The sequence below is a fragment of the Cibotium barometz genome, chromosome 27 (genome assembly GCF_041138505.1).
Source record: "Cibotium barometz isolate CiBa-2024 chromosome 27, ASM4113850v1, whole genome shotgun sequence".
Taxonomy (NCBI): domain Eukaryota; kingdom Viridiplantae; phylum Streptophyta; class Polypodiopsida; order Cyatheales; family Cibotiaceae; genus Cibotium; species Cibotium barometz.
In genome coordinates, this window is record NC_141072.1 from 35886562 (window position 1) to 35901134 (window position 14573).

A 14573-nucleotide genomic window follows, 5' to 3' on the forward strand; every position below is an offset into this window, starting at 1 on the left:
GAGTGGAACGAGGTTGTTGTCAACAGGGATCTTGTCTTTGATGAGCATGTTCCAGCTTCCACTGTTGAGGAGCCACCACTTCTTGGAGAACCAAATGAGTATGAGGATGATTCCCACTCTATTGTTCCAACTAGACAGCCTCAGTCAATTGTAGAGGTTGAGCCCGAGGCTGGAGATAGCCCCAGCAGCAATAACAGGAGGCTCCGCGTTCTGTTTGAGTACCAAAGTGGTTGTTAGACACCATTCAAAAGTCAGGTGTTACGGAGTATCCCTCCGAGTGGACCACAAAGGATGAACCTCGAAGATCGCACACAGTTCGTGATAAAAGTCAAACAAAGGAGCTGTTACAGGTGAACTATGCTTTGATGTCTCGTATCATTCGGGACAAAGAGCCCACTTCCATTAAGGAAGCTCTTTCCCGGGAAACTTGGAGGAAAGCCATGCATATGGAACTGAATGCCATAGAGAGGAATAACACTTGGGAGTTGGTTCCGAGGCCGTCAAAACGGTCAGTCATTGGTGTCAAGTTGGTCTTTAAGGCCAAGTATACGTCTAATGGGTCGGTGGACAAGCACAAGGCCAGACTTGTGGCTAAGGGCTATGCTCAACAGCCTGGCATCGACTACGAGGATACCTTTGCACCAACAGCGAGAATGACGACGATTCGGACAGTTCTTGCCCTTGCCTCTTCTCAACAGTGGCCCGTATATCAGATGAATGTAAAATATGTGTTCCTTAATGGTGACTTGCAAGAAGAGATGTATGTTGAGCAACCTCCAGGCTTTGAGGCTCCCGGATCAAAGGGGATGGTTTACAGATTACGGAAGGCCTTATATGGCCTTAAGCAGGCTCCCATGACTTGAAATCAGAAGATTAATTTCTTCTTTCTATGAACAGGTTTTCAGAGATCAATTGCAGATCCTAACTTGTATCTCTTTCGGACACACGGTATAGTCACGTTGATTATCCTTTGTGGATGATCTCATTCTCACTGGCGGTCATGTGGAGCACACAGCTGTGATGAAGGCTACCTTGTCAAAGGAGTTTGAGATAACCGACTTAGGCTTACTCCATTTCTTTTTGGGATTCGAGATTTGGCAGACCCAAAGGGGGTTCTTTGTTTCTCAGCACCAGTATGTTCATGAGTTGCTGGAGACCTTTGGGATGGAGAACTGCAAGCCTATTTCTTCACCAATGGACTCGAACACCAAACTTACAATTAATGATCCTTGTGAGTTTTTTTTTTTTTTTTTGTTTTCCGGAAAAACGATCCTTCTATTAGTTAATGAGAAAACGCCATAAGGCTACAAAGCTCACCTCGCAAGGAGGGATAAAAAACACAGTGAACACCTGAGCTCCACCCCCGTGTGGCTGGCCGCTCTCTGGGGGGGGGGCTACCTAGTAGTACATGTGGGAGGTGAGAAAAGCCAAACTGGAGGCCTATAGTGCCAAGTGACATCCTCGCCCCTCGCGGTGAGGAAAGAGCCAGGCTGCCAAGTGCGGAGGAAAGCCTTGCGGCGCCCTCTCATGCGATCCGAGTCGCCCTCGAGTTTCCCCCAGTGTCCTCTCAAGGTGTGAATGATGTCCACCCAGAGGGCCTGTATGACCTCCGCCGGTGGAGTCGCCTGGCGGTCAATGGCCTCCTTGCATCGGGCTCTCCATATGTGCCAAGCCGTCATGCTACTGATCATCTCCCATCTGTGCCCGTCCCCCTTCTGAGGGGCTGCCGAAGAGAAGTCTGGCGTCGGAACCACCGCCATCGCCCTGTCAGAGACCTGGATGGTCGCACTGCCAGGGACATCCTCATATCCAAGGGCCGGGCCGCTGTCCGTGGCCCAAACCACCGCACCCCACGTCACCAGCATCTCACCTGGTGAGCCTGCAAAAATCATCCTAAGAGCGCGCTGCCAGACCTGCTGTGCCTGTGGGCATGCCGCTGCGACTCCTGTGCATGGCCGCACCGAGGGCAGGACGCTGGGTGTCTCATCCTTGTGAGTAGGTTGATGCCTCGTTGTATCGGAAGCTTGTTGATTCATTGATTTGGTTATTGAACACTAGATTGGACTTGAGCTTTCTAGTGGGGCTGTTGACTCATTCATGCAGACGCCTTTGAAGACTCATTGGGACGTAGGATTGTGGATCTTGCGGTATCTGCAAGGTACGAAGGATCTTGGACTCTTCTATGACAGGGGGGACGACGGATGGAGTCAGACTCCAAGGTTGGACTGACTCGGATTGGAGAGGAGATCTACAGCATGCTACGGATTTACCCTTGGCTCAAAAGCTATTTCATGGAGCAGCAAGAGGTAGCCAACTATTGCCTTGTCTTCTACAGAGGCAGAGTACCGGGCTGCTTGTGGTGTTGCTTGCGAGGTTGTGTGGCTACGGAGGTTACTTGGCGAGATTGGGTTTCCACAAAAGGAGTACACGGTCATCCAGTGCAATAACCACAGCTATATAGCTATTGCTCGGAACTCGGTCTTCCATGCCCGGACTAAGCACATAGAGATACAATATCACTTTGTTCGTGAGAAGATTTTGGCTAGTGACATCTTGCTTGTTTATTGTTCGACGGAGGACAATGCAGCGGACCTCTTCACGAAGTCTCTACCTCAAGCGATGCTCCGACAGCAATCCAGCTCACTAGGGTTGTGGGTGTGCCCGCCCAGGAGTTTTCTCCATTTTTTCCATGTCTTTTTCCCTGTTTTTTGGGTCCTAGAGACTGTCTGTTGCTAGCCGACTCACTCTGTACTCGCCGACTGATATCTTCTGTTGGGCGACTTCTGTGGGTGCTGGCCAACTGGTTCTTTTCTCAGTCGTGGACATCTTCAGGTCCAATCGGCTGTTTTTGGGCTGGCCGACCAGCACTGTAGGGTGGTATAAATACCACCCTTGCCCCCACACTCTTTTCTTTATCGGATCTTCGTGTATATAGCAGTGTTTATAATTCTCTCTCTACACTTCTGCGTTTTGTTTCTCACAGCAGTTGTCTCATTTTCCGTTGTGCATTCCGACACATTTGCTACCATCAGTTCTTGACTCTGGCACCATGGTTCAGGGGAGAGCTCAATGGGTGATCATCGGGATTGGGGAGGACCGGGTGGGCCTCCTCAATATTTATGCCCCCAATAGGATGGCAAGGCGGATGGATTGTGCAGTAGGAGCTACCCAAGGAGGATTTTTGGTGCATGGGAGGGGACTTCAACATGTTAGAGGTACCAGAGGACAGACAGGGTAGTGGGCTGGACACTAATCAAAGGCAGGATACTCCGCCTAGGAGGAGCTGATTCTCACCATGACGAGATACGATCCGTGGCCCTACCAGAGTTAGGACGCACCCACGGGAGTCTCTAGTTCTCCAGGTCAAGCGGAAGGATGCACGGTCCGAACCTCTCTCGCATTGACAGGTTTTATGTGATGAATGGGCTTGCCATGCTATTTGACCATGCCTCTGTGCTTCACTTAGAGAACCCCTCACAACCAGAGAGACTAAGGAGTGTCCGCATCCTAGAGAGCTTGATATAGGACACCAAGATCAGCACATAGATTGTGGAGATATGGGACACTCACCTTCAGGCAAGGATTGGTGTCATGATTGTGACTTTCTCTCTCTAATTAGCCTTCAAACATTCAAAGGACACCAATGAAGGCTCACACCTTGTTACATGGGCATCACCAAAGGACACATCTTTTCAAAGAGACACATCTATTGATCAAAGAACATGTCTCTACGTTTAAAGGGCATAACTATTCATTCAAGAGTCACACCCTTTCGTCAGGGATATGCCTCTTCATTTGTAACTTTTCAGGCCCTATTTAACAAGGCCATGTGTCTCAATGCAACACAACACAGCTTTCCGCTCTCTGACTCTTATTTACTCAATTATTATGTATTAAACTCTTTAATTATATGTAAATAAGCTAAAGGCTTAACAATCAGCTAGACAGCCCATGGCCGGGATCACAAGTATCATGTCCGTGCATCTTTTTAGACCCAAGCAGAAGATTGGGTCAAGAGAGAATTTTTCAAGATTACAAGTCCTCACCAATGCCGAGATGGGGTCTTGACGGTACCATAGAGTCAAATCCCCCATAGCTACAGACCATTGCCACATATATCTATAGAGGGCTCCTCTCAGCCGGCCCTCTTACCCCACCCACAAATCGAGGCTACGAGAGAGTATGGCAACACACGCGCGAGGTGGGCTCCCCAGGTCTACAAAGGTTCTTAAGCTCCCCCTCTCGAGCAGACGGCCTACCGTTTTCTCTTTCCTTCATCACTCATGCCACGTGCATCCCGCACTTGGATGCCACATGGACATTTCTATACAATAGGTGCAAGACCTAGAGTGGAAACTAGTCCCTTGTGAGCCCCAATCCGGGACGAGTCAACCAGGCTTCCACTCTAAGCATCTAAGGTCAGGTGTACAAGCCCCGTACATGGTCTTGGTAAATGCGCAAGTCCCACACATGAAGCACTCCATACTATGAGTCCCCCTCTAGAATGATGATAGGTGTTCCAAGTGTTCGGCTTGTAGCCAAATACCAGGCATCTGGGTCTTAGAGCATGTAGATCAGGGTACCAGGTGAAGACAAAGACAGTTCCTGAAGCCAACTGCCTCCTCGCTCGAAGATGATGAAGCATCGGAGTCCACCATCTCTAAGTGCACAAATGCCGGAGTCTTTGCAGCTGAGGCTCAGAAATCAGCACTCTTCCCTATCCGCTTAGGGCACTTCCTCGAGTAGTGGCCTTTCTCGCCACAATCATTACAAGATCTTTCGGCCTTCAGCTTCTCTCGTTCTGAATCAGGCTTCTTCTCAGAAGACTTCTCCGGTGAAGCCTTCCCTTTGCCCTTGTTGTTATTCCGGCCTTTCGACCGTTGGCCAGTTAAGGCCTCCGAACCTCCGCTGTGAGGAGGGTTCGTGAAACGTTCCTCCTGGTCCAAGACCATTGGCACAAGCTCCTCCCAGGTTATGGTGCTGAGCCTGCCACTCGTAATCAACGAGAAATAGAAAGCAGAGTACTGACCAGGCAAGTGGGACAGCAAAGTGATGGCCATGTCTTCAGATGATATCTCTTTCCCAGCTTGTAGGACTTCCTGCTGAAGGGCCTGCAGCTTGTTAATGTGTTCCCGCATCGTCGAAGACTTTGCAGGGTTCATAACCTGCATCTGCACTTCCAAGGAGATCCGTTTCATGGGTGATACCCTGTTATACAAAGAAGCCAAGTGCTCCCATATGCCTTTCGCTAGCGTCATGTGCTTCACATAATTGATCACTTGTGGTGTGCAATTGAGGAAAATAAACGACTGGACCCTGGCGTTGACATGATCCCACATGTGTGCCTGTGCCTCTCGGTCCTTCCTCGTCGACAGTAACTCCCCTCCCTCAGCTTCCGGCCGTGGAACCCTGATGATGATAAAATCAGCAAGGTCATATGACTCCAGCACCGACTCCATCATGACCTTCCAGATGCCGTAATTGGACCCATCCAACTGACGATCCACTGGGAACGTGGGGAGAGTCGGAATCTTCACGTGCTTCTCAGCCATCTCTAGTAAATCTGCCATCACGGAGAGTAACCTGAAAGCGTGGGTGGGTGGGGAAAAAAAATCTGAAAACCTGCAAGTGGCTGTCCAGCACCTTAGCCCGCCTTCCTCTTGCACCTTCTCTTCCCGAACAATCCAAAACAGTCCACCAATCAGCAGCCTAACGCTCCCCCTCTTGCTAAGAAAAACTCCCAAGATCTATCACGAGCCTAGGGCTCTGATACCATGTCAGAATATGCAGCGGAAATGATAACCAAACTTGGGTAGACAAGAGCAAGTAGACTGCAGAAAATAAACAGCACAAGAAACACAGAGAGATAGGTGTGTAAACACTTCTCTATACACAAGATCCTGAGAAAACTGAATGAGGAAGTGGTGGGTGCAAGGGGCCTATTTATATGCCCCTGGGAGAGCAGTCGGCCAGCAGAAAAGATGCCCACGACTGTGTGAATGCAGTCGGCCAGCAGTCCAGAAGCCTACGCATCATCTGTGTGCAGTCGGCCAGCCACAGGACTGCTGTTGGGACAGTTGGCCAGCCCTGGAGTGAAAAAATGGGAAAAATAGGGAAAAATACGGGGAGTGAGGAAAAATGATAAAACACCTTATACAGGGCGGGCACACCCGCAATAGAGGCCCTGGTGTATAAATATAGACAGGAGATGACTTCTAACAGACTATAGGCTGGATGTAGATGTTTAGTAGAAGTATCATGTTCAAAAAAAAGGAGCGTATGGTACTATCCAAGTGTTAAGGGCTGGAAGGCTAACTTGTATGGAATTTGGTAATGGTTCCGATAGATCACCCCCAATAGATCACCAGTCTTCATGATATGATTGTAATAACACTAGGTCTTCTCCTAAAAGACCACATGAAAGACAATATGCCATCTGGGGTCCCTTATGGAAAAAAGTGGGTGAATTGCAATTCACATGTAAGAGGGCTTGTCGCCACCATTCAAAAAAAAAACATACTCACAAACAGAAACTTCTAAGACATCAAATGCCCAAGCTTCCTAACCAAGTAGCCTTGAGAAAATAGGTTGAAATACCTCAGGTGAATCTAAACTTGATGCAGAATAGAAGTACTCTCTTGCAGCTTGAATAATGACTGCTTCTGCTCTCTCCAGCGACAGTAGACCGTTTCCTACAACTTTCAACTGAGACCTTGCCAAGGAGAACTTCCCTGCTTTAAGAAGGCCCCTATAATACTCTAAAAACAGAAACTGCCTGTTCAAAAAAGTAAATGCTCTGGCCTGTAGCCTCTGTAGGTCATCCCACATCGAAGCCCACTCCGCATCTGATCGTGGAGGCTGCCGACGGCCAAATTTGCTTAGTATCAGAATGATGAGCTGCTTCACGCCCCTCTCATCATTCTGTGCAGTCTCAAAGAATCCTACTGGCTTTGGAACCTGCATTATTACAAAAAAAAGTTTCAGACATACATGGTGCTTCCTTTATTCAAAAATCATATAAACAAATCAAGAGGAAGAGCTTTAGGGTGTAAGGAGGGTCAGCAAACAGTATCAAGATAACATATCTGTAGCTGACAGGGTTGACAGCCTAGGATGGGTCATAACTCAAAAAGCATTTGGGCCTTGGAATCTAGGTAGGGCAAGACTTGTACTTGGGGGACTTACCTGGTATTGAGATAGCAGCCGTCCAGCTTCGACATGACCTATGGCCTGCTGAATCTTTCTGTCTAGAGCAGCATACACCCCTTCTTTCATTGAAGTCTCTAACCCTCCATCCCCTGCTGACGTGGCCTCTGTTGATCTGCTGTACATGGAAAAATTACCCCCCTGGACAGTGCCTTTCCCGAAGCGTTTCACACCAGATTTTTGCTCTGGTTGGCTAGTTGGCTGTGATTGCAGGCATATGACGGAAAGTTTTGGCAGAACCGACATCATTAAATCCCACTGGTCTACTCTGGTGCAAGCATATACACAGTCTAAACCAGCTTTGATGCACTCTACATCCGACTTGAACAGCCCGTTAGAACCCACTGACACCTTGCATGCCTCCGTAAATATAACGGCACAGATCTGCAATTGATTATGCTGTGCAATCTCCTTCATCCATTTCACAAGTAAGGATTCCTCTTGTTCTTGAGGGCCATCAGTAACGGATGGCGCTTTTCTGCTAGTCTTACGATTCATGAAAGGAACAGCTTTCTCTCTCAACCTATCCAAAACATTCGATTCATTCACACCCTTGAGCATGGCTTGAAACTTTTCGTAGTCCGTAAGCTGCTGCCAACCCTGCAGGCTTATGTTCATCTCCATGTCATCATCAGCTTCACTATTGTTGTATGTAACCCAATGCAAAGTGGATAAATCTTCCCATAGATCTCCCAAGCTTGTGAACCCCTTTTTTTTGCCCAAATCCAGCAGCGTTAAGGCATTTTCAAGCTGCCCACTGACTCTGTCTATCACACTTGCACGCCTTTTATACCAGTCAGCTATCTCCTGTTCCGAGGGCCAGACAAAGCCAATACATGCTTTTACCATGTACTCGGTGCTGTCATGAAGCCGTACTGCGGAATCCTCATCAATGCCATCATACTTTTCGATAACTTCAACGATGCCTTCCTTCTCTACCCAATCTCTCTCTCTTCCGGCAATGTAAGGCTGGGGCAGTCTCGACTGTGGTAACAGCTGGGCATAATTATGAGGGGCTATGGTTTCTGGGATAGCATCTAGCATCTTGAAGAGACAGGGGGTCAGAGAATACATGTGTCGTTTGTATAGCAGACCAAGAGCTCCTGTTTTCCCTGACTCTGCCAGCCTTAAAGCAACATCACAGAGAGGGCTTGATCTGAAGACTTTGTAATCCTTTGAGTTGTACCTGATACACACAAGAGCAGACATTTAATTAATCACAATTAATACATTAATTGCAGTATTAGAAGTGGAGAGGTGATGAACCTGCCCATGCTTAAGCCAAGGTAAGTTTCCAGCCTGTCGCTGTACTGCAAAAGCCGAAGCCGACTCAAGCAAAAACGTCCGACTAGAGCGTCTTGGGCGGCATGTTTCAAACACCCAGAACCCACACACAAATCAACAAGACCAAGCCCATGCTGTAAAAGCCCATTCATTGCCTCCACGCTGGGGGAAATTCTTTCCAAACACTCCTCCAAAACCCATACTCTATCCTCAATTTTGGGCAGAATCTCTTGCACTGCTTCCAACCCACAGTCAGAGTGCAACCAACGGCCTTTGTAGACACTCTCCCTCTCAAGATTGTATCTCTCTGCCAGAAAGAGTGCAAAGTCAAACTCTGCATTCTCCAGTAGTGTTTTAAAGAGCTCTACCACAGTGTGTTCTTGCAAAGAAACCAGCCTCCAACCACTTCTTTCTGATTTCTCCATAGTCCCCTCACTGGACTCTCTTAGTTCTTCTTGAATGCTTTCCAGTACAAAAATACACCTTCTTAAGCCATGAGTTATAAGCAGTTTATCACATATGAAATCAGCTGTAAATTTTGAGACCATCCGTAGGTCTGGTACATGAGTTATACTCAACAGCCCACCTTCTTTCATTAGAACAAGGGCATCCTCTGACCACCAGCAAGCCTCTCTAACACCACTCAGGCTCTCAAACTGAGTCCCCTTACCTAACTCACTGATAGACCCGAGTTCTAAAGCCACTTCAAAATACGAAAAACTTGAATCTGTATTCTTTGTGGCACTCTGCCAGCGTGCCTCTGCACCTTCAAACATCATGTCATCTGATCTTCCAGCATAATCCCTACTGGGGTATTGTATCTTTTGAAGAGTCCACCCAGGAGACTGTTTCAAGCAAACCAGCTGCAGTCTTCTTCCGGAGTCTAGAAGGCCTATGTAATGACAAGCAGGTGACATGATCAGTTTAAGGGGTGGGTCAGATGACACCCTAGTAGCAGCCATCCGTGAGGGAGGATCGCCTCTCTCCAGGTCATCTACATAACCAAGCAGCTCCACAGATTTCCAAAACTCTTTGATCCTCCATAGAGAAAGACAATAATGCCCTGCTTCATAAACAACTGATATCAAAACCTCAGTTTGTTTTTCTTGATTAAAGACATGATGGTTCATAAGCTTACCTGCAGACCTTGTGCTGCCGCTCGATAGACCGGCAAGTGCTAGAATGGATCTGTCACAATTGTAATCATGACAGATCGCTTCTTGCGGATACATCTTTTTCAAAGCAGCATGCAAAATGGATCTTGAGTTTATCTCACAAAGCCCCCCAGGCCCATATTCGATCTGATAGATGGTGCAATTAGATGCAAGAACAGCCAACACATACCTGCACACACTATAAAAGAAAAGGTTGTGATGGTTAGCAGGCTCTGTATGTAAATCACTCTCCTACAGAAGCACTCTTTTCTGGCAAACACGAGGCATTACCTTTCCCCACTTCCCGTGTTTGGCATCTGTTTTGCAAACATCCCAAGGGTGTGGCCATTACCCTTCCACCGTTGCATGGAGATCCTGGAGAGCTCTTTTCCCGTGAGATCAAAAACAACAATGCATTTGAGATTTGTCATGGCGGCAAAAGCATTCAATGCCTCTAACCATACCCCACACGTGTAAAAGCCAGCTTTCAGATGACCTGTAACAGCATGGGCATCAGAGAATATCATTATAAATCTAAGCAGTTTCTCTACTGATCTCTCTCTACCTTGAACTAGCCAAATAGCTTGTTACCACTCTGTTTTACATGTTCTAAATACCATGTGATAAACCTTGCCTCCAGCAATGTTCACAGTGAGCAAATGGGCCATACCTTAAGAGTGTCAGATAGAGAGACTATGAATAATGACTCACACCTAATCCACCGTTCTATCCTGCATCATATTATATTAGCAGAGTTTGTGGCACACTCAATGCACATAGATGCAGCATTTCAATTGGTTACACATTCAAAAGATCCATCACATGGGAGAGACACTAAAGGGCAGAAAAAGATTACCATTGCTCAATTTATATTTGTCTCTGCAAGGTGACACTAAGTGCCGATATGCACAGACCACACATTGGGTAATATTTCATGCACTTTCTATAAACGCATTACCGCTTTTTCAATGCCATATTGACCAAATGAGAGTAAAACAGAGGTATTGTGCCTTGGCGATGATCGTTGGCAGCTTTACATCCAGGGGACATGGGTTCAACATGACATGCTTCCATCAAGAATGAGTATATTGAGGCCGCTTTCTCACATTGACAGAGGAGGGGTTTACTGAGATGCCCGGATACTTAGGGAAATTTCACCTGTCACATGCATGGAGGATTCCTATGGGCTGGCTCGCACAGGTTGCATGTACAGACAGGCTGAGATCCAGTTGGATCGACTGGGTCAGTTTGGTCAGTTTGGTTAGAACAATCAGAACAGGGGCAATTGGAGTCAACCATGAGTCTTTGGTGTGGTATCTCTTTGAGATTGGAGAAACCTGAGAGTCAGGGAAGGTCAGAGGACACGTAAGTGAAGATTTCTGCTTCGGTTGAGACAGTTGAGTCAACCAGGTCTGGTGCAAACAGGTTCAGTCAGACAAGTGTCAATAGAAGGTCGGCAGAGGGTCAGCAAAGTGTCCAATAAGCTTCTAGGGTTGTGAGTTTTAGGTTAGCTGATATTGAAGGATTCTAGGAGAGCCTGGAGGACTCATTTCTGATTGGGGACATCAACCAGGGTCTGATTCAGAATAGTCATCTCATCTGTTTGTGTCAGCGCTGGGAGTAATTTTGATCAGCTAAGGGCAGCTGAAGGTTTGTAAGGAGAGATCAGGGCCATTGGAGGTCAGAGCTGGCCTTGGAGGATCATTGGGGTAGTCAGTTGAGCTAGTTTGAGAAGTTTGGAGTGTGCACAGGTATCCGCATGTGGCAGCTAGAGAACAGGGGATGTCAGCTGAGTGGTCAGCTACTTTGATTTGGTGTGGTCTGCTGGTGTAATGGTGCTAGTGGTAGTTCCCTCCTCACGGTGGTGTGTTTCGGACGGGCTATAGAGGCAGGTCTCACCGACACATCAGCTCCACATCTATAATCCAAAGGAGATCACCAACAATCCAAAGGAGACAGAAACCACATACTCAACCGGGCAGCTAAGGATCGTCAATATGTTCCACGGAGGGTTTACCATCTACACCCTCAAAAGATGAGATCCTTCAGCAGCTTTGTAGCCCTACTCCTTTGACATAGGGTGAGCTTGCAACCTTAGCAGTGGAGCATATGTAGACCCATTTCTTTGTTGCAACAGGTCACCAAGACTCCTAAGGACATAGAAACCACATGGTCAACCAGGGCAGCTAAGGATCGTCGATATGTTCCATGGAGGGTTCACCCTCTACACCAGATCCTTCGCCGGCTTTGTGAGCCTATTCCTTTAACACAAGGTGAGCTTTCAGCCTTGGCAATGAAGCACATGTCAAGGACCCACTGGTGTTGTTTGCCACTTGCTAGTTTAGAAATCATTTAATATATCATTTCATTGCTGTAATAGCATTTAGGGGATGCTTTAGGCATCTTCTATTATGAATTGGATACACATTGTGCTTTTTTGGTCTCATAGGCCATCTCAAACCAGGAACCTCAATAACGCCCAGTTGGCCTTAATTGCAAATATCTAACAAGGACAAGATGGCTACCTTCCTGTATGGATTGGATCACCAACTCTAAAGAAATGTCTAGAGCTTCCATCCACAATCTTTTGCAAATGCCGTTGAACTAGCCCAAAATATGGAAATGAAACGCAACAACCTAAAGCCAAAGACACCCCAGATTAGAGCGTAGGTCTCACCCAAACAGTAACCAAGTGCAAGTCCAGTCCCAATCTCAAGTCCCAAGTCCACAACCAATCTCAGGTTGTAGAAACCTCAAGATCCCACGATACCCCTAGAGAACCCAGACCACAATTGCTTAAGGCCCAAGAGGGGTAGACAAGAGGCACATTGTCCAAATACCGTACGAAAAATGTCTCTTTTTCTCACGCAGTCAAACTCAACAAAAGGTCCTACCTGAAAGAAAGAGCCTCACGGGTTGTAGCCCAAAGCACAAACTGAAGAAGGCTGGAAACAATTGATTATTACTGAAAACGAGCACGAGGGAAGCCCGTAGGTGCTTACAAGCATAAGAGACTGTTGCTTAAGCCAATGACCTCCAGCAGATATGCAAGAATGAGATGAAAAGTGAGGGGAAGGGTGACCCTTATATATCCCTGTGCCGTAGCATCCCCACTCACAAGCACCCAAAAGTGGGTGGCAGGTCCATGCATAAAGACATGACACCTTAGTAGACAAATCTTCATAGATAAAGAATTGAACCGAGTTTCTATCACTTCTCCACATGTGAAGGATAGACTCGGCCATGATGAAGAATAGCACTAAAAAGCAAGCACGCACACACACAATAAAACAAAAACAACTTGCAAATTGCACTTGGGGTAAAAAGGATTAATATAGACCAGCTGGCAGAAACTTGGACGAAGATAGTCAATAAATTGGCCTAAAAAGAAGTTAATAGTGTTGTTATGTGTTATTTAGCACACTTGGCTAGTCTATATTAAGCACTTAACGCTACATCTCAGGGACTTGGATCACAAGTCTGAACCTGTCTACGAGGACAAGCCCTGTAAGCATCTCACAAATTGATTGTAGGCTGCGTCCATGAAATGTTTGCATTTAAGAATATGAATTAGACCCTTTCCACTATTAAAAGAGTGCAACCCATGCTCGCTTTGAGTTGATCTGTCACATTTAGTGCTGGCTCCAGAAATCATGACTTCATCAACAGTATTCTAGTATCTCAAGCTACTCATACTTACCCTTTCATGATTTCCATGCAGCTACTTCTAAACAACCATCCCTTTCTTCACCGGGTTCAAATTCACAATGCCAATGTCAGCTGAAGAAGTGTGGGCCATTGGTGATGTGAAGACACTGTAGGTGACACACCCTCTCACTTGGAAGTACCGGTGAGGGAGTACCTGATTACCTATCAAGGTTATGTACATTTCAAGATAATGTGCATTCAATTAGAAATATCATGGCAATGATGATGAGGTAAAACCAGAGTGTTGATGCTTACCTCTGCTGGACCCAATGGCTTCTTCAAACCCATTAACTCTTGAAAGGAAGGTAATCTGGTATCCATCTATAACTGCTAAGTAATTGCCAGCAGCTGAAACCACCATCGATCGAGAAGGCTGCACGTTGCTGCTTTTTTTCCAACTGCTCCACCATTTCCCCAAACCTGCAAAAAGTGATTAGCCAACCTTAGTAACATAACTTTCTGGCTAATTAAGCAATGCAAGTTCGTGTGATAAGATAAACAGATAGTCTACCGGCGATGATTTTGCCAGGCCAGGATGCTTGGGGTGGAGTGATCTGGACAAAGAGAAACCAGTGTGACTAAGATCTTCCTTGCACAAAATCTAGCAAAAACCCGATCAAAAAGTAAGAAAAGGTGGAGGGTGAGCTTGCCCCATTGTCGTCGGCAGGTGGTTCTGGCAAAGCCGAGGCATGCACGGAAAGACGGAGGAGACGGGGATGAGGATCCGCTTGAATCGCCTCCATCGATCCCACTGAACTTGCCTCCGCAGCACATCGGGCTTGCGTAGCCGGATCTTCCATGCTTCCACGGCAATCAAGGAGCTTAGAAGACATTTTACTTTTAGGGGCAGCTAGTGGTGGTGTGTTGGGGAGTCCGACCGGACAAAGCCTTGTGCGTGTTGAGGGGAGTGTGGGTATGTGAACGTGTGTGTAGAGATCCCTAGTCCGGGGAGATGTTGGTCAATGGATAAAAGTCATGCTTGGTGGATGTTTTATGGAAGGGGTTTACTTTGTAGCAAGCGGTTTTTATGATTCGGATGTTAGTTTTGAATCGTTCAGGTTCGGATAACCTTCCGCTTCGTCCAAGCGAGATCAGAAGTCGCAAGCCGGATTCGACCCCATCTGATTTGGAATATGCACAAAAATATGGTTCATGTTCAAACTCCAAAACATTATTTGCATGGTGACTTGAGCAATCAAGTTGCCATGCAAGTTGAGGTGT

The 14573-nt window shown here is 46.9% G+C and overlaps 1 protein-coding gene across 3 annotated transcripts in view; it reads right to left on the minus strand.

Moving 5' to 3' along the window:
* The window catches only part of LOC147623338 (neuroblastoma-amplified sequence protein), a 43276-nt gene extending 29076 nt beyond the window's left edge, over positions 1-14200 (minus strand). Inside the window, exons 1-8 of one of the 3 annotated variants that reach the window (XM_086821482.1) lie at positions 14003-14200; positions 13864-13906; positions 13608-13772; positions 9936-10140; positions 9629-9834; positions 8473-9553; positions 7186-8392; positions 6598-6957 (exon numbers count right to left, since the gene is read on the minus strand). In XM_086821482.1, the coding sequence (XP_086677608.1) occupies positions 6598-6957; positions 7186-8392; positions 8473-9553; positions 9629-9834; positions 9936-10140; positions 13608-13772; positions 13864-13906; positions 14003-14185 (3450 nt within the window). In that variant the 5' untranslated portion in view covers positions 14186-14200. Of the gene's footprint in view, positions 1-6597; positions 6958-7185; positions 8393-8472; positions 9554-9628; positions 9835-9935; positions 10141-13344; positions 13455-13607; positions 13773-13863; positions 13907-14002 lie in introns of those variants that run through there. The other 2 variants (XM_086821483.1, XM_086821484.1) reach the window with 2 other exon arrangements.
* Between the last annotated feature and the right edge of the window lie 373 nt (positions 14201-14573).